Source organism: Moschus berezovskii, chromosome 27 (assembly GCF_049115385.1).
Source record: "Moschus berezovskii isolate FMDL1 chromosome 27, NW_MosBer_1.0, whole genome shotgun sequence".
NCBI lineage: Eukaryota > Metazoa > Chordata > Mammalia > Artiodactyla > Moschidae > Moschus > Moschus berezovskii.
The window spans coordinates 33792852-33820585 of NC_142486.1; the positions used below are offsets into that span (position 1 = coordinate 33792852).

The window sequence follows — 27734 nt, forward strand, 5'->3', positions numbered from 1 at the left end:
ATGAGGAAATGTCAAGCCCCTTGACAATACAAGCCCCTTTCCCCAGAGGAGCCATGCGGTGACTGGAGGCCACGGTCTCCCGTTTTGCAAGGGGAAATCTGCTTGGCCAGCAGACAGTCTTAGGGCCAGGAGTGAACGTTCAGGCCATCGTGTAGCTACAAGAGAGACCCGCTGAAGTAACAGGGTCAGATCTACACACTGGAGGAAGCTGCAGCAGCTCCTCAAAGCTGTCAAAAATGCAGCAGAAAGCTGCTGGGCAAAAGCAGCATGGGACACACATGAGAGTCCTCCTTTGCCGCTTTGCAAATTTGCAGAGAGGAGGTCTTATTTCCCCCCTCTCATTCTGAATCACTGTCATTTCTAATCATTTGCTTTCCTTGAGGACTGCGGGTGACAGGGCGAGGGTGACAGCACCCACACAGCCTCGGTGATGCCTGGCGGGGGGGTGGGGATGTCACACACCCAGCACCACACAGCATGACTTTTCAGACTCCGGTTGTGTTCCAACCCTTGCACTGGCGAGCCGAGGTGTCAGTTCATTTGTCACAAATGTTTGGAGAAGAGCTCAACCTTCTGTAGGGAGCAGAGAGAAAGGGGTTGGCCTGGCAGGCACTCTGTCCCCAGCATGGTTCTCAGACAGGATCTTTGAGCCTCCCCCGCCCCCAAGTAGGAGAAGCACTGAGCCAGTGACAGCCGTGTGGCAGGGCCGTAGACATCTTCACTTAAAAAGCAGGAGAAGAAAGGCTTCCCTGGTAGCTCGGTGGTAAAGAATCCACCTGCCAACACAGGAGACATGGGTTTGATCCCTGGTCTGGGAAGATCCCACATGCTGCAGAACAAGTAAGCCCGTGTACGACTACTGAGCCTGCACTCTAAAGCTGCAACTTCTGAGCCCACGTGCCGCAGCTGCTGAAACCCGCATGCCCTAGAGCCTGTGCTCTGCAACGAGAGAAGCCACTGCACTGAGAAGCCCGTGCACCGCAAAGAGTAGCTCCCACTCACCGGAGCTAGAGAGAAGCCTGCGCAGCAACAAAGACCCACCACAAAAATAAGTAAATGAGTAAATTAAGAAAGAAAAAAAAAAGCAAGAGAAGAAAAAACCAAGCAGAAGAGCATCACTGGCTCCTCCCTGTGAGGCCTGAGGCTTCCAGCCACGGCTCTGAGTTCTGAGGGGTTCTTCTTCCAGTGCCCGCCTCTAATGTCCGTGTTGTTTCATTCCCTGAGCTGCCAGTTACCACGTGCAGCCTAACATGCCTCTCTCTCACCCGCCATTGCAGTTCCAATCCCCCCAGCGCTTTTGGTCTCAGTTGGGCTTCTCTGTCTGATGCTTCACCCTCAACAAGAAGCTGTGGCCATCTATGCCTAAACGACTCCCAAACGAGTAGGGTTAAGATGTGTTGGGGGCAAAAGATGTCTCCTCTGGAGGTGACTCCAGACATCACATGGCTGAGAATCTCCTGGGAAAGACAAAACTGAACAACCCACCCGATCTTTTAAAACCTCGATGCCTCTGGTCTGAGCCTTTCCATTTTTTCATCATGGTGGGTTTAACATCGAGCTGTAACCCCCAGCCAGAGTTTCATAAGTAAGAGACAGCTGCTTCCGTTTACTCCACAGTCTATGGATAACGTGGTCCCAGTGGTTATGTCTGTGGCCTTTGTCGTCAGGCTGTGTTAAGCCCAAGTGCCGTCTGACACTTACATAAGCTAGCCTGCCATGTCCCTCACTTTACCTCTTGGGGCCTCCATTTCCTTGTTCCACGGGGATGGCAGGCGTGCATCCAACTTTACTCAGTTAGAGGAAGTAAGTGAAACAAGATAATGTCTATAAAGTATTCAGGACCGGGTTTGTCCTGCACAATTCATGAATGTTGTAAGCCCCTCTGCTGGAAAATCTGAATGCAGAGGGATCCGTCAGTGTGTCTGGAGCATTTGTTCTATGCCGGGCCCTGCACACTCATCTTCTTACATAACCTCCCTTTATTCCCAGTGGCCCTCAGAGGGCAGCTCGTGTCTGCCCCGCTTTACAGGGAGAAGAAGGAGGCTGAGAAACACAGGGGCCTTGTTCAAAGGCTTTGACCACAAAGCCCGAGCTGGAGGGCGTCAGCGAGTTTTACATCTTTTCTTTTTAACAAGGGAAACATTTTTCCATCAGTGGGAAGGAGATCAAAGGCACAGGTCTCTGAGTCGGAGCCAGGAGAGGCCAGAGCCCTGCCTCCCCTGCCCACTGGGAGCCACTTCTGTAGCCCCTGACCACGTGTGGCCATTTATACCGGAATCTGATTTAATGAAATGAAATAAAATGGACACCTCTGGTCCTCAGTTGCGCTAACCGCATGTGAAGTGCTCGATAGTCATAGCAGATATGGAGTATTTCCATCACTGTAGAAAGTGCTCCTGGACAGTGCTGCTACAGACAGAGTGCGTGCAGTAAGTCCCCTACATACAATTGAGTTCCATTCCGAGAATGCGTTCATCAGTCCAATTTGCTCCTGAGTCCAACAGAGTTAGCTTAGGCACCCAACTAACACAGTCAGCTATATTGTACTGTACTATAATAGGTTTATAATACTACTCATGCAAATAATACATTAAAAAACAAGCACAAGAAATAGAGAAAGCATTTTTAATGTTACAGTAAAGTACCTTGAAAAGTACAGTAATCCAGGACAATAGCTGGCATACAGGGCTGGCATGGAGCAAACAGGCAAGAAGAGTTCCTGACTGGAGGAGGGAAAGGAGGTGGGAGATGGGAGAGCTGGAGGATATTCAGCAATAGGAGATGCAGGGTAAGCCACGATTTCACTCACGCTTAGCATTGATGGACTGCACATTAGCATCTTTGAAAGTTCGTAACTTGAAGGTTCCTTTGTAGGGAACTTCCCGGACGAAGTTTGGAAATACTGCTGGCGAGCTTCAGGCAGTCTTCCACTGTTGCTCAGTCACTCAGTCGTGTCCGACTCTTTGTGGCCCCGTGGACTGCAGCATGCCAGGCCTCCCTGTCCCTCACCATCTCCCGGAGTTCACCCAGGTTCATGTCCATTGAGTCGGTGATGCCATCCAACCATCTCATCCTCTGCTGCCCCTTTCTCCTCCTGCCCTCAATCTTTCCCAGCATCAGGGTCTTTTCCAATGAGTCAGCTCTTCCCATCAGGTGTCCAAAATATCAGAGGTTCAGCTTCAGCATCTTCCAGTGAATATTCAGGGTTGATTTCCCTTAGAACTGACTGGTTTGATCTCCTTGCTGTTCAAGGGACTCTCCGGTTTTTTCCAGCACTACAATTCCTTAGCCTCTCGGAATTTGCTCATAAACAACACAAGAAAATAAAATAAGTAATAATAATAAATCTCCCTACTGGGCATTTGTGAGGCCCCACTGGGACAATGCATGTAAAACAGTGTGCACTTTTGTCGAGCATTGTGCAAACAACGGCCTTGTCTGTCGGGGGTACTGTGTAAGGCCTCAGAGGTTCTTGAACATGCAGGAATCTGTGACCAATGCATTTAGACTCCAGCTGTCTAGAATCCTCCATGAGGGACAGAAATCAAAGTCACATAGCCCTGTGGTTTCCTTCACGTGCTGTCCTCACGTTGGTTCTGACGTGGCCCTGAGACCACAGAGAGTCTTCCTGGTCACACCCCTCTAAGAGTACCGGTGCCAGTGCCCGCAGAGGTGCCAGCGTGCGATCACTTTGCTCAGAATTAACTGTGTTTTTGCAGGCGTCCTCCCTCTGACTTGATGATATCTTGCTCTTGCAAGCTTCATTTTCCAAGTAAACCTCCCCTTTTTCTTTGGGCTTATCCAGCTGTTTTTTGCTCAGCTCAAGACTTGTCATGAAATATGGTAATGATTTGCAGAAATCTGTGCCTCTCCATAAAATACGAATTTACGCTGCTGTTGGACAGCTCTCATACAGGTGCCAGGTACAGATTTAATTTCCACTCCAGAAATGTATAAACATGTGGTGGCTTAGCAGGATGGGGAGGACTTTCACCCCACGAATACCAACAAATGGCCTTAATATATGAATACCCTTGCACACACCTAGGAGTTGATTTGTGTCTGCTTTTTGAGGAATTGAGGTCAGAGAGATGGGTGAGTCTTAGAAAGTTTCGATAAAACCCAGGTTCTTAGCATCCCCATGGCAACATAAAGCACTGGACTTGCAAGCTCTACAACTTCATTAAGAGGACACTTGCCATCCGTTTGTCCCATACGCCCCAGAGCACATGTTATCCTAAGTCTCAGTTTCCCTATTCGGGGTGACAGAAGATGACTCCTGCCTTGCCGAATCATAGAATTCTGCAGTTTCACAGGACCACGATGTCACCTCATCTCACAGATGACAAACCAGCAGTGCAAAAGAAGGAAGTGACTTTCCTGAGGTGGTGCTGTCGTCCAAATGTAGACAAAGAACATAAATCCCTATCACCTGCTCCTCCATGGCTCCTGTCACATGCCCTCCTGCCATCATGCACAAATCAACCTTTAGCAACTAACTCCCTCCCACCTCCATGGGTCTCAGAGAAACCTGTATGCAGGTCAAGAAGCAACAATTAGAACTGGACATAGAACAACAGACTGGTTCAAAATTGGGAAACGAGTTAATCAAGGCTGTATATTGTCACCCTGCTTATTTAACTTTTATGCAGAGTACATCATGCGATATGCTGGGTTGGATGAAGGACAAGCTGGAATCAAGATTGCCGGGAGAAATATCAATAACTTCAGATACACAGATGACACCACCCTTCTGGCAGAAAGAAAAACTAAAGAGCCTCTTGATGAAGGTCAAAGAGGAGAGTGAAAAAGTTGGCTTAAATCTCAACATTCAAAAAGCTAAGATCATGGCATCTGGTTCCATCAATTCATGGCAAATAGATGGGGAAACAGTGGAAACAGTAGCAGACTTTATTTTCTTGGGCTCCAAAATCACTGCAGGTGGTGACTGAAGCCATGAAATTAAAAGACACTTGCTCCTTGGAAGAAAAACCATGACAAAACTAGACAGCATATTAAAAAGCAGAGACATTACTTTTCTGACAAAGGTCCATATAGTCAAAGCTATGGTTTTCCCAGTAGTCATGTACGGATGTGAGAGTTGGACCATATGGTCCACGTTCTAGACCATAAAGAAGGCTGAGCAGTGAAGAACTGATGCTTTCAAACTGTGGTGTTGGTGAACTCTTGAGAGTCCCTTGGACTGCAAGGAGATCAAACCAGTCAATCCTAAAGGAAATCAACCCTGAATATTCATTGGAAGGACTGATGCTGAAGCTGAAGCTCCAATACTCTGGCCACCTGATGGGAGAAGCCAACTCATTAGAAAAGACTCTGATGCTGGGAAAGATTGAGGGCAGGAGGGGAAGGGGCAATAGAGGATGAGATGGTTGGATGACATCATTGATTCAATGGACATGAGTTTGAGCAAACTCTGGAAGATGGTGGACAGGGAAACCTGGCGTGCTGCAGTCCATGGGGTCACAAAGAGTCAGACACAACTGAGCGACTGAACCACAGTAGCATTGCTGGCTCTCCAGAAAGGCTGTTTTCTCTTGATTTGTCGGCTGTGTTCATCATCACCATTGATGATGCTCAGTTTTTCCCACTCTTCCACTGGATCATCTGATGCCCTTTTAATAGTCTCAGAGTAGAAAACCGAGTCTCCAACCCTACAACCCTGAGATGAAAGCTTCAGAGTCTGTTGGTGAGACATGTCCTGTAGTCTGGCCTCATCTCTAGCCATTAAAGAAACAAAAAAATTAAAATGAAGAGCATAGCTGTAAACCTTCCAAATAGTTTTGTCCCCACAGGGAGCCCTTCAGCAGTTGTCTCTGGAAGGATGCAACGTTTTACATGATCTCCCTGCCACTTTCATTTTTCTTTGCTTCACTGTTTTATGTCTTCTTGTTAAGGAGAGAAGGGCAGTAAAGCTGAAAAAGTGTCAGGAAGTTGAGCACTCCTCAACTGACTTTTCTTATTACTTTAGAGTTTATACTTCCGTCCCTGTTTTCAAGGGTGATTGATCATTTCAGCCTTCTTAAATAACTTAAAAAATAGGAAACCGCATGCTGCTGCTGCTGCTGCTAAGTCACTTCAGTCGTGTCCGACTCTGTGTGACCCCATAGATGGCAGCCCATCAGGCTCCCCCATCCCTGGGATTCTCCAGGCAAGAACACTGGGGTGGGTTGCCATTTCCTTCTCCAAGGAAACCGCATAGAGGCCCACTAACAGGTATGTAGGTCCTGAATTAGGCGCAGCCATGTCTTTGAACCGCTTCATGAACCACAGCCTTGTCATGGTGAAGGGGCTTGTGTAACTCAAAGAAGCCATGAGCCATGCCATGAAAGGCCACTCAAGGTTGATGGGTCACAGTGAAGTTCAGTTCAGTTCAGTCACTCAGTCTTGTCCAACTCTTTGCAACCCGATGGACCGCAGCATGCTGGGTCTCCCTGTCTATCACCAACTCCCGGAGTTTACCCAAACTCATGTCCATTGAGTCAGTGATGCCATCCAACCATCTCATCCTCTGTCATTGCCTTCTCCTCCTGCCTTCAATCTTTCCCAGCATCAGGGTCTTTCCAAATGAGTCAGTTCTTTGCATCAGGTAGTCAAAGTATTGGAGTTTCAGCTTCAGTATCAGTCCTTCTGCTATGAAGTGTTCTGACAGTATGTGGTCCACAACAAAATCTAGACAGGGTATTAAAAACCAGAGACATCACTTGGCAAACAAAGGTCCATGTGGTCAAAGCTATGATTTTTCCAGTAGTCATGTACAGATGTGAGAGTTGGTCCATAAAAAGGGCTGGATACCAAAGAATTGATGTTTTTGAACTGTGGTGCTGGAGAAGACTCTTGAGAGTCCTTGGATAGCAAGGAGATCAAACCAGTTCATCCTAAAGGAAATCAACCCTCACTATTCATTGGGAGGACTGATGCTGAAGCTCCAATACTCTGGCCACCTGATGCGAAGAGCCGACTCATTGGAAAAGACCCTGGTGCTGGGAAAGATCAAAGGCAAAAGAAGAGGCCGGCAGAGGATGAGATGGTTAGATAGCACTGAGTCCATCGACTCAATGGACGTAAGTCTGAGCAATCTGCGGGAAACAGTGGACGACAGAGCAGCCTGGCGTGCTGCAGTCCATAGGGTCAGAAAGAGTCATACATGACTTAGCAACTAAACAGCAGCAACAGTATCTTTGAGAGGATTACCAGATGCTTGCTTTTTGGAGGGTGCTGACTGGGAGAGGCGAACAGAACTTTTGAGATGATGGTGACGTTGTTTTCTATCTTGATCTGTGTGATGATTTCAAGGATGTACACGTATGTAAAAAATTACCTCATGCTTTATTTCATATAAGTTATACCTCAATAAAAATAAATGTACCAAAAAATTAAAAAGAGTGCTCTGTTTATTGACATAGAAACACATTCACTATGTGTGGGATGAAATAAGAAAAGAAAGCCATTGGTAAAATGGTTTGCATGGCATCATTATATTTTAGAGACTGAAACAGTGTTGGCAAACTAATGTCCCATGGGCCAGGCTATTTTGTGTAAATAACCTTTTATTGGGACAGAGTTGAACTCCTTCATTTATGTGTTATCAATGGCTGCTCTCATACTGTGTATAGTTTCCTAGGACTGTGATAACAAAGTGTCACAAACTGAGAAGCTTAAGCAATAGGAATTTTTTTTGTCTCATATTTCTGGAGGCTGGAAGGCCAAGATCAAGGTTGTCCATAGGGCTGTGGCCCCTCTGAAGGCACCAGGAGAAGGGTCTTCTGGCCTCTGGTGGTTCCTAGGCTTGTGGCAGCATAACTCCAACCTTCCCTTGACAGTCTCCCTGTGAGCACGTCTGTGTCCAAATTCCTTCTTTTTACTTTTTAAAAACTTTTTATTTTGTACTGGGGTCTAAGTGATTAACAGTATCGTTTCAGGTGTATTTCCAGGGACTCAGCCATATATGTACATATATCTATTCTCCCCTGGTGGCTCAGATGGTAAAGAATCTGCCCTCAATGCAGGGTTCAGATCCCTGCCTTGGGAAGAGCCCCTAGAGAAGGGAATGACAACCTACTCCAGTGTTCTTTCCTGGGAAATCCCGTGGACAGAGGAGCCTGGTGGGCTACAGTCCATGGAGTTGCAAAAAGTCCAATACAACTGAACCTCTAACACACATTCTTCCCCAAACTCCCCTCCATCCAGGCTGCCACGTAACATTGAGCAGAGTGCCCTGTGCTATACTGTAGGTCCTTGTTGGCTATTCACTTAAAATATAGCAGTGTGTACATATGCATTCCAAACTCCCTAACTATCCCTTCTCCCCATTCTTCCCCCTGGCAGCCGTAAGTTCATTCTCTCCAAATTCCTTCTTTTTATCAGGACACCAGTGGTATTGGGTTAGGAGCCAACCTTGCTCCAGTATGACCTCACCTTAACTAATCACATCTGCAATGGCCCCATCTCCAAATAAGGTCATATTCAGAGATACTGGGGCTTAGGACTTTAACATATGAATTTTGAGAAAACACAATTCAGCCTTTAACATGCCACAGCAGCAGAGTTGAGTAGTTGCATCAGAGACTAAGCCTAAACTATTTATTATAGTGTCTTTACAAAAGAAGTTACCAGTCCCTGTTTTCAAAGGGGTGTGTGTGTGTGTGTGTGTGTGTGTGTACAAATGCATACAAAATTTGGAAGTTTGTTCACAAATACATTAATAGAGGTTGCCTCTGAGTTACAGAATTATAGGCAATTTTAATTTTAACTGTACTCTTAATATTTTCTACATTATTTGGGCTTCTAAAAATTATGATATAATAGTTTTTGTAATAGAAATGAATAGTAAACATGTCTCTTTGGGCAGGAAGGGACACCATTCCTGTTTGGTCTCTCTCTGCTTCCTACATGCAGCCACCAAATTCTCCTGTCCGTTAATGGTTTGTTTTGTTCCAATGCAAACCTCTCTAAATAGGCCACCGTTCTACACTGTTGGGAGCGCTGAGGGCAAACACTTAGCAAACCAGCAAACTCGACTGTTTACTCACTTGGGCATAAGGATTCTTCATGTCTTTATTTAGCTGCCTCTTGTAACTTGGAGAGAAAAGGTTTTGGCTTTTATCTCCTCATTAAAAATAGATCCTTTTATGATGATGGGACGGAGCAGTCATGAGTCATCATCTCCTGCGTGATAGGGAATTGTGCGATGCTGGATCGGGCCTCTGGAGAGGGGCCCCGAGACGGTACCTCACCCTCACCTTGACTCCCTGGCTTCTTGTCGTTGCAGGAAACTGGACGCTTTCATCTACGATGCTGCCGTCTTGAATTACAAGGCTGGAAGGGATGAAGGCTGCAAGCTGGTGACCATTGGGAGTGGGTACATCTTTGCTACCACTGGTTACGGGATCGCCCTCCAGAAGGGTTCTCCGTGGAAGAGGCAGATTGACCTGGCCCTGCTCCAGTTTGTGGGTGATGGTAAGACTCTGGCTGACTCCCCCTGCTTCCGGGGGGCTTGAGACCCTCACACTCTCTGTGTCCTAACTGGCTTTCCAGTGGATCTTTGGGTAATGACTTAGCTCACTATAAGTATTTACTGAGTGCTGACCACATGGTACCATGGTTGTTTAGGTTGCTTATAATGGAAACCAATTACGGACAACTAAGTCAATTAAAAGGAGTTTATTTTAAGGATGCAGAAGTGTCTATCTCAGTGAATTTAGGAAAGAGTTGAGCAAATAAGTTCAGAGGGAAAAACAGGAACCAGGGCAGCCCTGGGGCCTCAGCATCAGGAATTCATGGGTCCTCTCTCTGAAGGAGTGCTTCTCAGTGCGGGGCAGGGATTTCATCCCCTGGGGGATATTTGCCTGCATCTGGAGATATTTTTGATTGTCATGACAAGGAGGTTATTTGATACCAGCATTTGGTGGGTAGAGGCCAGGGGTGAGGGGTGCTGGCATCTTTCAATGCCCAGGACAGCCCCCTCTAAAAATATCTCAAAACACAGAATTATCTGACCCCAAGCATACAGTAAAATATCTGCCTGCAACACAGGGGAGCCAGGTTCAATCCGTAGGTGGGGAAGATCCCCTGGAGGAGGACATGGCAACCCACTCCAGTGTTCTGGCCTGGAGAATCCCATGGACAGAGGAGCCTGGTGAACTCTAGTCCATGGGGTCACGAAGAGTCGGACACGACTGAGCAGCTTTCACTCTCACACATTTACAGGATCGGGATTAAGGGGGAATGCTCTGCTCTAGAGCAATTGTTCAGTTGCTAAGTCTCTGAACACAGTCTCGCTAAGTGTCCGACTCTCTGAGACCCTGTGGACCGAAGCACAGCAGGCTCCCCTGTCCATCACTGTTTCTAGAGCAGTGACATCACGAAACTAGGCTGTAATAAGTCCCAGTCTCTATTTTCCAAATTCTAAATTTCAAATTCCAGAGGAAGGATTCCTGATCGATTTTGGGTCCAAGGCTCTTTCCTGGAGCCCTCAGGAGTGAACAGAGGATAGGGTTACATTGTCCTAACATGACAGCCCCTATTATTTTCCTGTGGGGAGATGAAGGAGAAGTGATCGCTATACAGGGAAGAGTTAGCAGAAATCCCATGGATTTCCACTACAATGCACCCCTTGGCTGCCTATCCTGAGAAAAAGCCATTTCCACCCTCATGGGCTTGCAGTCTAATGGAGTGAGGGTGTTTATGGAGCTTCCAGCTAACTGGACTGACTCTCTCCAGCAGTGTTTCCTTCTGTCCATCTCTACTTTTAGTTGGGGATTTCAACATAGCTCATTGCTCTAGGACATGGTGTTAGAATCCTGTCCTGGCTCAAATGGCATGCTGGTTCCCCTTGGACTTGCCACATTGAGATAGGAAAGGCAAGAGCAGCAGAGATGGCGGGTGAACCCTGAAAACGAGTAAGTATGAGTCAGAAACAAATGTTCAGGGCATAGGTCAGAAGCTGCATTCAAGAATGGGTGGAGGCTATATTTGGAGATGGTTCCAGAAAATGCAGGACTTCCCAGGTGGCACTAGAAATAAAGAACCCGCCTGTCAATGAGGGAGATATAAGAACCTTGGGTTTGATCCCTGGGTCAGGAAGATCCCCTGGAGGAGGAGATGGCAACCTACTCCAGTGTTCTTGCCTAGAGAATCCCATGCACAGAGGAGCCTGGTGGGCTACAGTCCATAGGATCACAAAGAGTCGGACACAGCTGAAGCGACTGCGCATGCGCACATGCCACGACATGCTGCTCTAGTCCAGGGCTGGGGAGGACGGTCTGTCAACCACTGTGGCCAAACACAGTGTTGAAAGAGGCAGAGGTTTGTGTGTACTGTTGGTGTAAACTTGAGCAAAGGGCATAATGCCTTACACCCTCTACTCCCAGATTTAAGCCTTAGATTCTCACAGTGTCATCAAGAAACCTAAATGTGTTTTATATTTAACTCCAAATGAGAGCATCTGAATCTTTGGATTCTCTCTAAGGCATTGGTCCCTTTCAGTCATATCGACAGCCATATTCTCTGCTGTGTCATAGTAACTTGCCCAGTTATTGCTGTGACATCTTGGAAGCACATGACAATTGGAATTTATTTTGCTCGAGAGAGCACAGGTTGAGTGGGAAAGCTTGCCTTGGGCCATGGTGGCTCCACTCCTGCTGCTGCAAGCCCAGGGATCATCTCTAGGGTCTTTGTTCCATCTGAGTTTATTCTGGGTCTCAGGCTGAAAGGGCAGCAGTTACCTGGGAGAAGCTCTTTTCCTGGCTGTGTTGGAGGCACAGGAGAAAACACCCACCTGCACGGGCACATTTCAAGTTTCAGCTTTCTTTTTTTAAATTTTTTATTTTATATGGGAGTATAGTTTCAGAACATGCCTGCAGTGCAGGAGCCGCTGGAGATATGGGTTCTATTCCTGGGTCGGGAAGATCCCCTGGAAGAGGGCATGGCAACCAACTCCAGTATTCATGGGCTTCCTTGGTGTCTCAGAAGGTAAAGAATCTGCCTACAGTGCAGGAGATCTAGGTTTGATCTTTGGGTTGGGAAGGTCTGGAGGAGGGAACGGCTCCCTACTCCAGGAGTCTGGCCTGCAGAATCCCACAGAGGAGCCTGGAGGGCTACAGTCCATGGGGTCACAAAAAGTTGGACACGGCTAAGATGACTGAGCACAGCACAGCACAGAGTTGGATCAGCAGTGCTCTGTTAGTTTCAGGTGTATAGCAGAGTGATTCAGTTCTACAGATACACGTGTCTATTCTTTTTCGAATTCTTTTCCCATTTAGGTTGTTATATAATAATGATTGGGCTTCCCTGGTGGCTCAGATGGTAAAGAATCTGCCTGCACTGCGAGGAGACCCTGGATTGGTCCCCGAGTTGGGAAGATCCCCTGGAGAAGGGAATGGCAACCCACTCCAGTATTCTTGCCTGGAGAGTTCCGTGGACAGAGGAGCCTGGCAGGCTATAGTTCTTGATGTTGCCGAGAGTCAGAGACGACTGAGCCACTAAGACTTCCTTTCATAACATTGAGCAGAGTTCCCTGTGCTATACCACAGGTCTTGTTGGCTAGCTTTGTCACATTCACATATGCTCACACCCTTCTGTCCGAAGCAAGTCCTATGGCAAAGCCCAGAGTATACTCTGGAGCAGGGGTGCCAGCCTCTGGGGTCTAATGATGATCTGAGGTGGAGCTGATGTAATCATTATAGAAATAAAGTGCACAATAGATTTAATGTGCTTGAGTTATCCCGAAACCATTTCCCACCCCCATCCATAGAAAGATTGTCTTCCGTGAAACTGGTGCAAAAAGGTTGGGACCACTGCTCGGCCTTGTAAAGAGGAGTTTTGGAGTTACACGACCAGGTGTGTGTGCACACGGGATTGAAGCATCCATCTGCCACGGTGGTCACCTAAGCACCTCCCCGCGGTGAGAACTACCCCGCTGACGAGAGTCTCGTTTCCAGCAGTAAAAACCACAGAATCTCGAACATAACAAGTAACTGGTCGTTGAAGGACTGGATGAATACATACACACATGGATAAATGGTTAGTGTCAGGATGTATTTCATTTGACAGGAAATTTTAAATATGATGGGTAGCTGTCAAATCTGTCGGTTCTAACTCTACACCTACCTACCACTGCTGTCACTTCTGCGGCATCTTTTATGAAATAGCAACATATTTGGGGAATAGGATATGCCAATCACCACACCGGATGTGTTACATGTGTTCTGTAACTGAATATTCATCACAACTTTATAAAGTTAAATATTGCCTATGATCCTTTTATGGAGAATGAAACAGCAGCTCAGCGGGCTTATCAGTCCCTTAGTGAGTAAGTGGCGAAGCATCTACTTTAAGGGGACTTACTGTTGGTGAGGGTCAGTCATTTCAGACTTTTGTTTCACTTAATTCTCCAGAATGCCCATCAAAGATTGCTAATTGGATGCTTGGGATGTATAGATCCCTGTGTGTGTACATGTGAATGTGTGTGCTCTTGCTCACTCAGCCGTGTCTGACTCTTTGCAACTCCATGGACCGTAGCCCACCAGGCTCCTCTGTCCACGAGATTTCCCAGGCAAGAATGCTGGAGTGGGTTGCCATTTCCTACTCCAGGGGCTCTTCCAGACCCAGGGATCAAACCGGCATCTCCTGCCTGGGCAGACAGGGTCTTTACCACTGGCACCATCTGGGAAGCCCATAGATCCTTGAAGAAGAAGTAATTTAGTGTATGTTGGATGATAGCTATTGTCCCATTTCCAAGTGCTTCCGTGAAAAGGTTAATTTTTTTTTAGCCTCAGTTTATTCATCTGCAGTTGAATACAGAAATATTTACCAGATAAGGTTGTCACGAAGATAAAATGAAAAGTTATATTTAAACAGCCACCTGGAAATAGGAATGATTCAGTAAATGCCATCGTCATGACCACCACCATCATCATTGTCCCCCTGCCCTTCCTCCTCTCTTCCTCCCTGCTCCCCGCATTATTGTTGTCCATCCACAGCTCACGGATTCAAAAAAGCATTTTTAGTGTCGTATTGGTGATAATATGGTCAAGTTAGCATCATGGAAATGCCGTTCTGAACAGAAACCTCCCCTCTGTGGCAAAAAAAAAAAAAAAACAGTAGAGGCATCCAGATAAACCAAAGAGGTATTTCCTGTTTTAACAGAGTGTCTAGATTCTTAGAGGTATTTTCTGTCCCAGTTCAGGGCTTTCCTGGTCAGACTGTCTGGATTGGGGGATGTGTCTTCACAGCTTCATCCTCAGAGACCATCTGGAGGCCAAGCCATGGGAGAGAAAATGACGTGGCTCCAGGGGGCGTCTTGAGATAATCTTCCCGGAAAGCCATGTCCAATTCTGAATGTCTCTCTAGGAGTAAATACATGAATTAACACAGCTGCATAAATATTTCACTTATCTTATGCAGCTTCGGCAGGATTAATTATACTCCAAAATTAGACCTGGAAAGAGCACAGTGCTGAGCGGTCCCTAATTATTATTCATCCCCTGGAATGGAATGTTTATCTCTTGTTATAGAGTAGCTTCGGTGGGCGATTACGAGTCTAATGAGTGTCAAAGTATAAAAAATTTTCCTAATGAGCTATGTAAATATAACCTTTTGAGTAGAGTGTTTGGTTATTGGGGGAACCTCTTATGTGAAGCCTACCGAGTATTTCCCTAGGAAAGGGCCTGCCAATCTCCCGTAAGAGATATACAGGGTCCCAGTAAGACCTTACCCTCCTTTTCCTATCTGACTGTTATGTCCTTTCTGAAATAGTGGCGTGCAGGTGCAGGCATGCTAAGTTGCTCTGGTTGTGTCCGGCTCTGCAACCCTGTGGACTGTAGCCCACCAGGCTCCTCTGCCTATGGGATTCTCCAGGCAAAAGTGCTAGAATGGGTGACTGTGCCCTTCTCCAGGGGATCTTCCTGACCCAGGGACCAAACCTGCATTGGCAGGTGGGTTCTTTACCACTAGCGCCACCTGGGAGTTCACTTGGGGACACTCAAAGATACTTTTCAGCATCGATCATCAATACCCATTGTTTACTGAGAAACACACATTCCTAGGCACTGAGGTTCCAAGAAGGAATCCTTCCTTCCTTCAAGGAGCTTACCATCCAGTTGGTTGGCAATGTGTGGAATTAAAATGTCTAATTTCAAAATATGAACATATTTGTAATAATTCATGTATATATTCATGTTTGTATATGTATGGGCTCAGTTGCTCAGCTGTGTGCAACTCTCTGTGGCCCCATGGACTGTAGCCCACCAGGCTCCTCTATCCATGGAATTTTCCAGGCAAGAATACTGGAGCAGGTTGCCATTTCCTACTCCAGGGAATCATCCGAACCCAGTGATCAAACTGGCATCTCTTGGGTCTCCTGCATTGGCAGGTGGATTCTTTACCACTCGAACCACCTGGGAAGCCTATACACACATACACACACACACACTTTGGTGTCTTGAATAGATGAGAGAGTGGTCGAAGAGAAATATGAGCTATATCTTATTTTTTAGTAGAGGAATGAAAACACAGAATAAGTCATAAAGAAAACAAGTAAGATTGAGACAGAGATTAGGATGGGCCAGAGTTCCCAAAGCCCCATCCATTAGCTTATCCAGCAGCCAGCAAATAACTACTGGGTCCCTGGTATCATCCCGGCACCTAAGCGGTGACAGCTGCCTGAGAACATAAAGAATGAGTAAGTCTGGGACCTAAAAAAATGGCATTTCTGGCTTCAAAGGAGAGGTTGATCAGAAAGTCTCGTAGGCTCCATCCATCTCATGGATTGTGTAATTTTTATGTGATTCTGGGATTTGAAGAGATAGAAGAAAATCATAGAGGTTAAAGGCCCTTTTGATGGATAGAAGCCAACAATAAGATATCTAGGAGAACACGTTGATTTGTAACATTATTCAGAAACAGGTGGTGTTGAGAAAATAGAAGGAAACCAAGATTTTGAGCCTATACTCAATGGTCTACTACCATGATAAGTGCATCACCAATGATCTTTATAGTTATTTGCACAATGTTCTGGAGTAGATCTTATTACCTATGTTTTGCAGAGCAGGAAAACGAGGCTCGTTTAGGTTACATGAGCTATAGCAAGAGGCTTTCCATGTGGCACTAGTGGTAAAGAACCTGCCCAGTAGTGCAGGAGACATAAGAGACATGGGCTCGATCCCTGGGTCAGAAAGATCCCCTGGAGGAGGGCATGGCAACCCGCTCCAGTATTCTTGCCTGGAGACTCCCATGGACAGAGGAGCCTGGAGGGCTATGGTCCATAGGGTCGCACAGGGTTGGACATGACTGAAGCAACTTAGCATGCACGCACACATGAGTTATAGCAGAGCTTCTCAAACTTCTAATCAGGACTCACCCAGTGATCTGTTTAAAGTTCAGGCTGTGTTCCAGTCAATCTGGGGAGCCTAAGAGTCTGCACTTCTAACAAGCTCCAGGTGATGCTGCTGATGCTGGTCTGTGGACGGTGCCCTGTATAGATTTTTTGTTAGAGGTAAAAATTGAACCAGGTTTGCCTGATTCCAGCTCTGATCATATTTCCATTCAACTAGGTTTCTGGAGAAGTCTTACGAATGGCCAGATCACTTTAGCTGCTGATAAGTCACTTCAGTCATGTCTGACTCTGTGCGACCCCATAGATGGCAGCCCACCAGGCTCCCCCGTCCCTGGGATTCTCCAGGCAAGAACACTGGAGTGGGTTGCCATTTCCTTCTCCAATGCATGAAAGTGAAAAGTGAAAGTGAAGTTGCTCAGTTGTGTCCGACTCTTCGCAACCCCACGGACTGCAGCCTACCAGGCTCATCCGTCCATGGGATTCTCCAGGCAAGAGTACTGGAGTGGGTTGCCGTTGCCTTCTCCATCACTTTAGCTGCTGCTGCTGCTGCTAAGTCACTTCAGTCATGTCGGACTCTGTGTGACCCCATAGACGGAAGCCCACCAGGCTCCCCCATCCCTGGGATTCTCCAGGCAAGAACACTGGAGTGGATTGCCATTTCCTTCTCCAATGTGTGAAAGTGAAAAGTAAAAGTCAAGTCGCTCAGTTGTGTCCGACCCTTAGCGACCCCTGCAGCCTACCAGGCTCCTCCATCCATGGATTTTCTGGGCAAGAGTACTGGAGTGGCTTGCCATTGCCTTCTCCGTCACTTTAGCTACAAGTCATATATTTAGCTTTGAAAAGCATTTAATCTTCCTCTTGTATTTTGCTCAGTTTTCATGGTTGTTGGTTTCTTTTTAAACTCAGAAAAGCATTACCTCTCCCTGGTGTCTAGTCTGAGTTCATTAAAGAAATAAAATGGAATATATGTATTTATCAAATATTTTTATAAAATTTATAAGGTATATCCCGTATCATATATAAATATTTGAAAGATATGACACATGCATATGTATTCATCTTATATTCTAAGGTGACCAGCTCAACCCATTTTGCGGGGACTCTCTTGGTTTTAAAACTAGCTGGTGACCCCATGCGTGCTCAGTCATTTCAGTCGATTCGAACTCCGTGAGACCGTGCAGGAGACTGTAGCCCACCAGGCTCCTTTGTCCATGGGATACTCCAGGCCAGAATTCTGGAGTGGGTTGCCATGCCTTGCTACCTCAGGAGATCTTCCTGACGTAGGGATAGAGCCTGCATCTCTTAAATCTGCTGCATTAGCAGGTGGGTTCTTTATCATGAGTGCCACCTGGGGAGCCCCAGTTGGATCATATTTGGATGTACATAGTAGATTCACAGACGGAGTATTCGCCAGACCCCATCTATATCACTTCAGTTGGATTGGCTCCCTTGTCCCTTTGGCACTGCAGCTTTGTAAGCAGCCGTTTTGAAGACTCATCCCCAGTTGATAGCAAATCAGACGGGACCACACGTCTGCTCTAGTGTTACTGAGGAACCTTGCTGCCGTTGACTCTAGAGCTTTGGGAAGCACTTCAGGAAGCATGCCTGGATAAGATGCTCGCAGTTCTGGGAAGGGGGGAGTGCTGGGGGCCGACAGTGGAGAAGCCCACTCCCTGCTTCCGAGTGGCTCACTGTTAACGTTCCCGATTCCTTTATTTGTAGGTAGCTCTTGCACTGAATGGCAAGCCACTCCAGTACTATTGCCTAGAAAATCCCATGGATGGAGGAGCCTGGTGGGCTGCAGTCCATGGAGTCGCTAAGGGTCGGACACGACTGAGCGACTTCATGTTCACTTTTCACTTTCACACATTGGAGAAGGAAATGGCAACCCACTCCAGTGTTCTCGCCTGGAGAATCCCAGGGATGGGGGAGCCTGGTGGGCTGCAGTCTACAGGGTCGCACAGAGTCGGACACGACTGACGTGACTTAGCAGCAGCAGCAGCAGCTTGCACTGAACGTGCAGGATGGCTTTTGATGGTGAGGGACCCCATGCAGCCAGCCAGACTCGAGTGTGTTTGTGTGGTTGCAGAAGTCGTTTGTGTATCTAATTAGGACTCTCATAAATTGCTCTGAGCCATGGAACGGGTTGCTAATGTCCTGAGTACTGTCCTCTTCAAGCTTCTCAGCTTAATATCTTTGGGCCGACATGTGAGTCTCGGGGAGACCTGAGTGCCCCCACAACTTGGGTGGTGAGCATCACCCACACATCCCTGCGTGGCTTTGCAGCCCATCTTCTTAGGGCTGGCTTAAGCCATGAAGGTACAGCCATGCGGGTGGAAGATATCGCTGCAGGCCACCTCACTCCTAAATATTTTCTGTGCTCATCTGCCTACAGTATCTGACATTGCATCATTAGGATTTTTTTTTCAGAAGCATGGATTCTTTTATGCAACACTCCCCCTTTAAATTCAGAGTCCCTTCTCCCATCTCCTCCTGAACTCATTTCCTTATCTGATATCTGACCCATCCGTCAGCCCACACACCCCTCTGTGAAGGTTTCCTCAAAGACTGCAGCTCAAGATATGCTGACAAACTAGAAACCCCTTTGTTGCTGTTGCTGTGTAGTCACTCAATCATATCTGACTCTTTACGACCCCATGGACTGCAGCCTGCCAGGCTCCTCTGCCCATGGGATTTCCCAGGCAAGAATACTAGAGTGGGATGCCATTTCCTTCTCCAGAGAATCTTCCCACTCCAGGAATCAAATCCGGGTCTCCTGAGCATCTCCTGCATTGCAGGCACCTTCTTTTATCACTGAGCCATCTGGGAAGCCTTTAGTTCCATGAAACTCCTTTCTCGGAGAAAGGAAACTTCTTTAGCTCCATGCTTATAGCATTTGTGTGCCATTTCACTAAGTGACACAAGTGAAGGGGTGTGATGGAAGGTTCTGTAACTTCTAGCTGCATGGCCAGTCTGTTTCTCTGAGTTCCAGTTTCCTCAGTTAAGTGTGAGAACAAATGGGCTTCCCTGGTGGCTCAGTGGTAAAAGAATCCACCTGCCAATATAGGACATGCAAGTTCAGTCCCTGAGTCAGGAAGATCCCCTGGAGAAGAAAATGACAACCCACTCCAATATTGCCTGGAAAATTCCATGTGTAGAGAAGCTTGGCAGGCTATGTGTCCAGGGGGTCACAAAGATATGGACACAGCTAAACACACACACACTGTTCTCTCTAGGGGCTGCACGAATTTATATTCCCACCAACACAGGCCACGCACTTTCATGTCCATTCTGTTGCCCTTTCCTCTCCGCTAGGACTCGTTCCTGAGCTTTGCACATAGTAGATGCTCAAGTAAACCTCCTTGGATGAATGAATAAATGAACGCATGGACTTGAAAATACCATAGATACACTTTTGTGAGGCTTACTTCATTCATCAAATACCTTCTCTGATGAAGTTCAGTTCAGGATGCTATTTTCTTTGGGATGAACAGCAGGCGTCTCTAGGCAAGAGACACAGAGAGGAAATCACCAAACCACTGTCCAGGGGGACAGTCTTCCCAAACCTCTGGCCCACGTTTTCACTGCCATGCAGGCAAGTTCTCCTGTTATCTAATCTGTGTGCTCTAGTAGTCAAATACGTCTGCTCTGTTCTAACGCACTTTACTGGGATGGATATAATCAGCAAGATTATATTTTAGAACTGGAATGGATCGTCAATCCTGAGTGAGTCTGTGGTTTGTGATCAAGGAGGCAAACAGAGAAAGAGCGTTACTGTCTATTTTTGAAAATCCAGTTTTATTGAAACGCAGTCACATCCATTCATTCAGGTATTGTCTGTGGCTGTTTCCCCTACCACAGCAGAGTCACACTGTTGGGACAGAAGTTGTAGAATCTGCGCAACCCCGAATATTTATTGTTGGGCCATTTGTCGAAAAAGTGTGATGACCCTGGCCTTAGACGGTCTGGAGGAAGACAAGGGAGGCAGAGAAGACTTGATATTGTAGGTTGTCCGGTTCTTCTAAGGAAAGCGAAAAGATCCAGATGGAGAAAGGAAGAAAGAAGGGGCAGATAGGAAAGAGGGACAGGGGTACACGAGGGGGAGAAGGATGGAAGAAGAGATGGAGAGAGAGGAGGAGAAAAAGGAGAGAACAAAGGGTGCAAAAAGGCCGAAGGGGAGAGGCAGGATCAGAGAGAGAGGTGTGCTCGGGGGACTACTCAGGTAACACCCTCCTGCCTCTACAGCGCAGCCTGGCTTGGTCAGCTGAGCAGTTACTCTCATTGCAGATAACGCAGGACGAGCCTGGGAGCCATCCGCTGCCCCCGCTGGGCTCCATGGTGGAGCCGGGTGCAGACCCCCAGCTGACTCACTCCCGCCTGGGAGAAGTCTTAATCTGTCTCCCGCTGGCCTCCCCTGCCAGCAGCTCTTCCTGACATAGGTCCCGGTGTCCTCAGATGACTCAGCAACACCCTATGTCAACCAGCGGCCTAGGTCCATTTAAAGAGATAAAAGCCAAAATGAGGATGGGGGGTTTGGTGGGGGGAGGCTCCGAGGAGCTACTTGCAGGGGGAAGAGACAGTTTTCCACGTGTCGAAAGGGAAGTCACTCAAAGCTACCATCATTAGTGTTATTTTTATCGAAGTTTATAGCAACAGGTAACATTCACAGAGGGGCCACTATGGGTCATAAGATAATCCTTCTGTATGTGTATTAATTTCATGCAGTTCTCACAGTTATTAAATACCATGAATTATGACTAGAAGTGTCTGCCTACAGATGAGGAAACTAAGTCACAGAAAGTTTGAGTCATGTGTCAAGCTATACTGAGTGGCTGATCCAACCTGGGCAAGTAGGCTCTAGGGTCTTCATTTGAACCATTATGCAATACCATGTCTCCTTTATCTGCTCTTACCCTCCCAGACATCTCATTCAGCAAGCGTTCCCATCTGGGAAGGCGCTACTCACCTATGTGATTTAAAAGCACATAAGTCAGTAGCAGGGCTTCCCAGGTGGCTCAGTGGGTAAAGTTATCTGCCTGCGATGCAGGAGATGCAGGTTTGATCCCTGGGTCGGGAAGATCCCCTGGAGGAGGACATGGCAACCCACTCCAGTATTCTCGCCTGGAGAATTCCACGGACAGAGGAGCCTGGCAGGCGACAGTCCATGGGGTCCCAAAGAGTCTGACATGACTGAGCGTGCAAGCACACACGCAGGTCAGTAGCCAGCCTCTGTTCTGTCCTCTTTCACTGAAGGATAAGTTGCCTGCAGGTGATACTGGACTAAATAACTTGGCAACAGAGCTTGAGGGTGGGAGAGAAAGTGACCTCTGTTTTCTCCATCATTCCAAAAGGAAGGAGACTTGCCCATGCCCCAGGCCCCGGCACCATGGGAACAGGCTCAGCCTAATTTTTGAGATCATTCAACCCTGGCAGTTTGGGGAAAACTCAGGACCCAAAAGCAAGAGATGAGAAGGAATGAAACAAGGACAGAATGTAATTAAGAGGAGTCAGATGTTTGGCCCTGATACAGGCTTGCCGAACAGCCTCTCCAGGTTCACAAAGACCGACTTGCTTGCTGGAATTGCTTGTTCCCCGCAGAGCTCCTTGGAGCTGCATAATCCCCAGCATTTCAGGAAGTTATTGTTCCTTGCTAAACGTATTTTAATCAAATTGAGACTTCAAAGGCGGAAATCACAGTTTAGGCTAAGCAAAGCCACTCTGTAAATCACAAACTCCGTAATCAAGTGAGCAGGGGCTGAGTGCTATTGACAGAACCCCTCAACTTTTTCACACATTTGCCCATTCATTCATTCTCCCTGTAGACATCCATCCAAGAATAACTGAGCAGCTTCTACGAGCCAGGTGGTGGGACGTAAAAATGAAGAAAGGTTTTGCCATCTTGCCATCGACAGTTACCTTACTTTGAAAGACTCTTTGGGCACTTCTGTGTTCATCAGACTCAGTTAGGGAGATGTTGAAATCAGGCTTTGCTGGGAGCTCAGACAGTAAAGAATCTGCCTGCAATGCGGCAGACCCAGGTTCAGTCCCTGAGTTGGGAAGATCCTCTGGAGAAGGAAATGGCAACCCACTCTAGTAGTCTTGCCTGGAGAATTCCGTGGACAGAGGAGCCTGGTGCAGATTCCTAATTATTCACCCTTCAGGGCATTTTTACATCTTCTCTGAGTGATTCTAATACACAATAAAACTAAGAACCACTCTTTATTATTTTTTTAATTTTAAGAATTTTGTATTGATTTTGAGTTATTACAATATACTTGCATAGCCTTTGTAAACAGAAATAAGATTTGCTTTATAATTTCTTTTTTAAATTAATTTCTATTGGAGTTTAATTGCTTTACAATACTGTGTTAATTTCTGCTGTACAGCAAAGTGGATCAGCTGTATGTATGCATATGCCTGCATGTGTAAGTAATCCCCTTTTTGGGGTTTTCTTCCCACTTAGGTCACCTCAGATCACTGAGGAGGGACACCTGGGTTCAATCCCAGGGTTGGAAAGATTCCCTGGAGGAGGGCATGGCAACCCACTCCAGTATTCTTGCCCGGAGAACCCCCATGGACAGAGGTGCCTGGAGGTCTACAGTCCATGGGGTCACAAAGAGTCAGACATGACTGAGCAACTAAGCACATACAATTTTTCTAGACCCCAGATACATGTGTTGATATACACTATTTGTTTTTCTGACTTACTTCACTCTGTATGGCAGTCTCTAGGTCCATCCACGTCTCTACTAATGACTCAATTTCACTCCTTTTTAAGAACCACTCTTTTTTAAACATTTTTATTTATTTATTTATTTTAATTGGAGGCTAATTACTTAAGAATCACTCTTTAGAATAACAATATTTAGCATGTAGAAGCCTCTTATTCTTTGATTGGCAAGTACTGGTTATCAATGTCAGTAGCCAACAGACCCCACCCATTTGGAGTCTGTGGAATTGGATGTTGGCTCTTATGTTTCATTCATCCTCCTTCTCTCAAAGTTCTTAGTTAGGCTTCCATCTCTAGAAACCTTGATGATTGTGCAAACCTGAGGAAGAAGTGGTGTGGAACTTGTAAGCATCAGCCTGCACACTGACCACAAAAAGGAGATACTGGATTAGATTGTGAGCAGAAGTAGTTGTTCAGAAAGGAATAAAATAGATATGAAAGTGTCTGTTGCTTTTAAAGATTTCATTTTCATGCATTGACCATAATAACAAAGTTAAAAATAAAGCAGGCAAGACTGAAAGACCCACATTTAGGCAGAAAATGAATCAGTGTTTCTATTGATTGAATTATATCTGGAACCAAGTTTGGATGTGATGGTTATCCTGATCCCTTAAATGTGCAGATGTGGTCTCACTGGAACCCACTAGGGATGTGTGGCCAGGGACCATCACTGACGGATTGACTGAATCTAATTTTTTGAGTCAACTCGTCGCAGGAGGTGGCCAAAGTATTGCAGTTTTAGCTTTAGCATCAGTCCTTCCAATGAACACCCAGGATTGATCTCCTTTAGAATGGACTGGTTAGACCCCCTTGCAGTCCAAGGGACTCTCAAGAGTCTTCTCCAGCACCACAGTTCAAAAGCATCAATTCTTCGGCAATCAGCTTTCTTCACAGTCCAACCCTCACATCCATACATGACCACAGGAAAAACCATAGCCTTGACTAGACGGACCTTTGTTGGCAAAGTAATGTCTCTGCTTTTTAATATGCTGCCTAGGCTGGTCATAACTTTCCTTCCAAGGAGTAAGCGGCTTTTGATTTCATGGCTGCAATCATCATCTGCAGTGATTTTGGAGCCCCAAAAAATAAAGTCTGACACTGTTTCCACTGTTTTCCCATCTATTTCCCATGAAGTGATGAGACCAGATGCCATGATCTTATTTTTCTGAATGTTGAGCTTCAAGCCAACCTTTTCACTCTCCTCTTTCACTTTCATCAAGAGGCTTTTGAGTTCCTCTTCACTTTCTGCCATAAGGGTAGTGTCATCTGCATATCTGAGGTTATTGATATTTCTCCCAGCAATCTTGATTCCAGCTTGTGCTTCTTCCAGCCCAGCGTTCCTCATGATGTACTCTGCACATAAGTTAAATAAGCAAGGTGACAATATACAGCCTTGACGTACTCCTTTTCCTATTTGGAACCAGTCTGTTGTTCCATGTCCAGTTCTGACTGTTCTTCCTGACCTGCATGCAGGTTTCTCAAGAGGCAGGTCAGGTGGTCTGGTATTCCCATGTCTTTCAGAATGTTCCACAGTTTATTGTGATCCACACAGTCAAAGGCTTTGGCATAGTCAATGAAGCAGAAATAGATGTTTTTCTGGAACTCTCTTGCTTTCTCCATGATCCAACGGATGTTGGCAATTTGATCTCTGGTGCCTCTGCCTTTTCTAAAACTCGCTTGAACATCTGGGAGTTCATGGTTCACATATTGCTGAAGCCTGGCTTGGAGAATTTTGAGCATGACTTGACTAGCGTGTGAGATGAGTGCAATTGTGCGGTAGTTTGAGCATTCTTTGGCATTGCCTTTCTTTGGGATTGGAATGAAGACTGACCTTTTCCAGTCCTGTGGCCACTGCTGAGTTTTCCAAATTTGCTGGCATATTGAGTGCAACACTTTCACAGCATCATCTTTCAAGATTTGAAATAGCTCAACTGGAATTCCATCACCTCCACTAGCTTTGTTCGTAGTGAGGCTTTCTAAGGCCCACTTGACTTCATATTCCAAGATGTCTGGCTCTAGGTCAGTGATCACGTTATCGTGACTATCTTGGTCGTGAAGATCTTTTTTGTACAGTTCTTCTGTGTATTCTTGCCACCTCTTCTTAATATCTTCTGTTTCCATTAGGTCCATACCATTTCTGTCCTTTAACGAGCCCATCTTTGCATGAAATGTTCCCTTGGTGTCTCTAATTTTCTTGAAGAGATCTCTTGTTTTTCCCATTCTGTTGTTTTCCTCTATTTCTTTGCATTGATCACTGAGGAAGGCTTTCTTATCTCTCCTTGCTATTCTTTGGAACTCTGCATTCAGATGCGTATATCTTTCCTTTTCTCCTTTGCTTTTCGCTTCTCTTCTTTTCACAGTTATTTGTAAGGCCTCCTCAGACAGCCATTTTGCTTTTTTGCATTTCTTTTCCATGGGGATGGTCTTGGTCCCTGTCTCCTGTTCAATGTCACGAACCTCCGTTCAGAGTTCTTCAGGCACTCTATCTATCAGATCTAGTCCCTTGAATCTATTTCTCACTTCCACTGTATAATCATAAGGGATTTGATTTAGGTCATATCTGAGTGGTCTAGTGGTTTTCCCTACTTTCTTCAATTTCAGTCTGAATTTGGCAATAAGGACTTCCTGATCTGAGCCACAGTCAGCTCCTGGTCTTGTTTTTGCTAACTGTATAGAGCTTCTCCATCTTTGGCTGCAAAGAATAGACTCAATCTGATTTCGGTGTTGACCATCTGGTGATGTCCATGTGTAGAGTCTTCTCTTGTGTTGTTGGAAGAGGGTGTTTGCTATGACCAGTGTGTTCTCTTGACAAAACTCTATTAGCCTTTGTCCTGCTTCATTCCGTGCTCCAAGGCCAAATTTGCCTGTTACTCCAGGGGTTTCTTGACTTCCTACTTTTGCATTCCAGTCCCCTATAATGAAAAGGACATCTTTTTTGGGTGTTAGTTCTAAAAGGTCTTGTAGGGCTTCATAGAACCGTTCAACTTCGGCTTCTTCAGCATTACTGGTTGGGGCATAGGCCTGGATTACTGTAATATTGAATGGTTTGCCTTGGAAACAAACAGAAATCATTCTGTCATTTTTAAGATTGCATCCAAGTACTGCATTTCGGACTCTTTTGTTGACCATGATAGCTACTCCATTTCTTCTAAGGGATTCCTGCCCACAGTAGTAGATATAATGGTCATCTGAGTTAAATTCACCCATTCCAGTCCATTTTAATTCACTGTGCGACGAGTTGACTCACTGGAAAAGACTCTGATGCTGGGAAAGGTTGAGGGTGGGAGGAGAAGGGGACGACAGAGAATGAGATGGCTGGATGGCATCACCGACTCTGTGGACATGAGTTTGAGTGAACTCCGGGAGTTGGTGATGGACAGGGAGGCCTGGCGTGCTGTGATTCATGGGGTCACAAAGAGTCGGACACGACTGAGCGACTGAACTGAACTGAACTGAACTGAATTTTTTCCTACGGATGTCATGAATGCTCCTCACTCCATGAGGGTGACTTTTACATGCATCCAAACCTCACGTATACACAGAGTACCAGCTTGAACAATATATACCAAGTTCAGTTCAGTCAGTCAGTCATGTCCAGCTCTTCTCGACCCCATAGACTGTAGCACGCCAAGCTTTCCTGTCCATCACCAACTCCCAGAGCTTGCTCAAACTCATGTCCATCGTGTTGGTTGATGCCATCCAACCATCTCATCCTCTGTCATCCCCTTCTCCTCCTGCCTTCAATCTTTTCCAGCATCAGGGTCTTTTCCAGGGCTTTGGCTCTTCGCATCAGGTGGCCAAACTATTGGAGCTTCAACTTCAGCATCAGTCCTTCCAGTGAATATTCAGGACTGATTTCCTTTAAGATTGACTGGTTTGATCTCCTTGTGGTCCAAGGGACTCTCAAGAGTCTTCTTCAACACCACAGTTCAAAAGCATCATCCAAAGGGAGTGATGATTAATGACCATTCTGATGCTTTAGCTGCTAAGTCACTTTAAGTCTCCTATGATCTAAAAACCAAGTCCAGGGCAAACTACTCATTTGGAAATGAAATATTTTCAAAGGAAGAAATGTGCTGATCCTAAGCGTAGATTAGCAATAAAGGGCTTAACTGCTTCTTCATTGGCCTGTGACCAGATGGTATCATAAAAATTAGACTTGTTTATCTCCCTCCTAATTTTAACTGGAGACATATTTGGAATAATAACGGAATGGTACTTACTGAAAAAACAGATAAAATCTGTAAATATCCTAGAGAACCATCAATTCTCCCTTTCTGTTAGAGCTCCGAGGGTTTTCATCTGCGTGAGTTCACAGTGAATTTCTCAATAGGTCTCTTGAGATCCGGAGTTGCAGTCTTTAGTATCAGTCTGACACCAGTATTAGAACAAGGTCAGCGGTGCCAAATTTGTGCCTGACAAGCAGTGAATCGCTCAAACCAGGGAGAGTCAAATGTCGAGAGAGCCATCAGAGGTGAAATAAGACATAATGAATGGTTTGCTGGTAAGTCAAACACTGATGTTGCAGAAACTTAGGTAGGATTTATGGGATGGTTAAACAGTAGCCTCAGATCCCTCTCAGTCTACATTTTTAGAAACATTTTGATTTGGAAAAGGAATATAATATACATATAAAATCACCCAAACCCA

The 27734-nt window shown here is 46.0% G+C and overlaps 1 protein-coding gene across 1 annotated transcript in view; it reads left to right on the forward strand.

The window, feature by feature from the left end:
• The window catches only part of GRIN2A (glutamate ionotropic receptor NMDA type subunit 2A), a 433921-nt gene that overhangs the window by 380222 nt on the left and 25965 nt on the right, over positions 1-27734 (forward strand). Inside the window, exon 10 of the mRNA XM_055409472.2 lies at positions 9290-9477. Within this exon, the coding sequence (XP_055265447.2) occupies positions 9290-9477 (188 nt within the window). The remainder of the gene's footprint in view (positions 1-9289; positions 9478-27734) is intronic.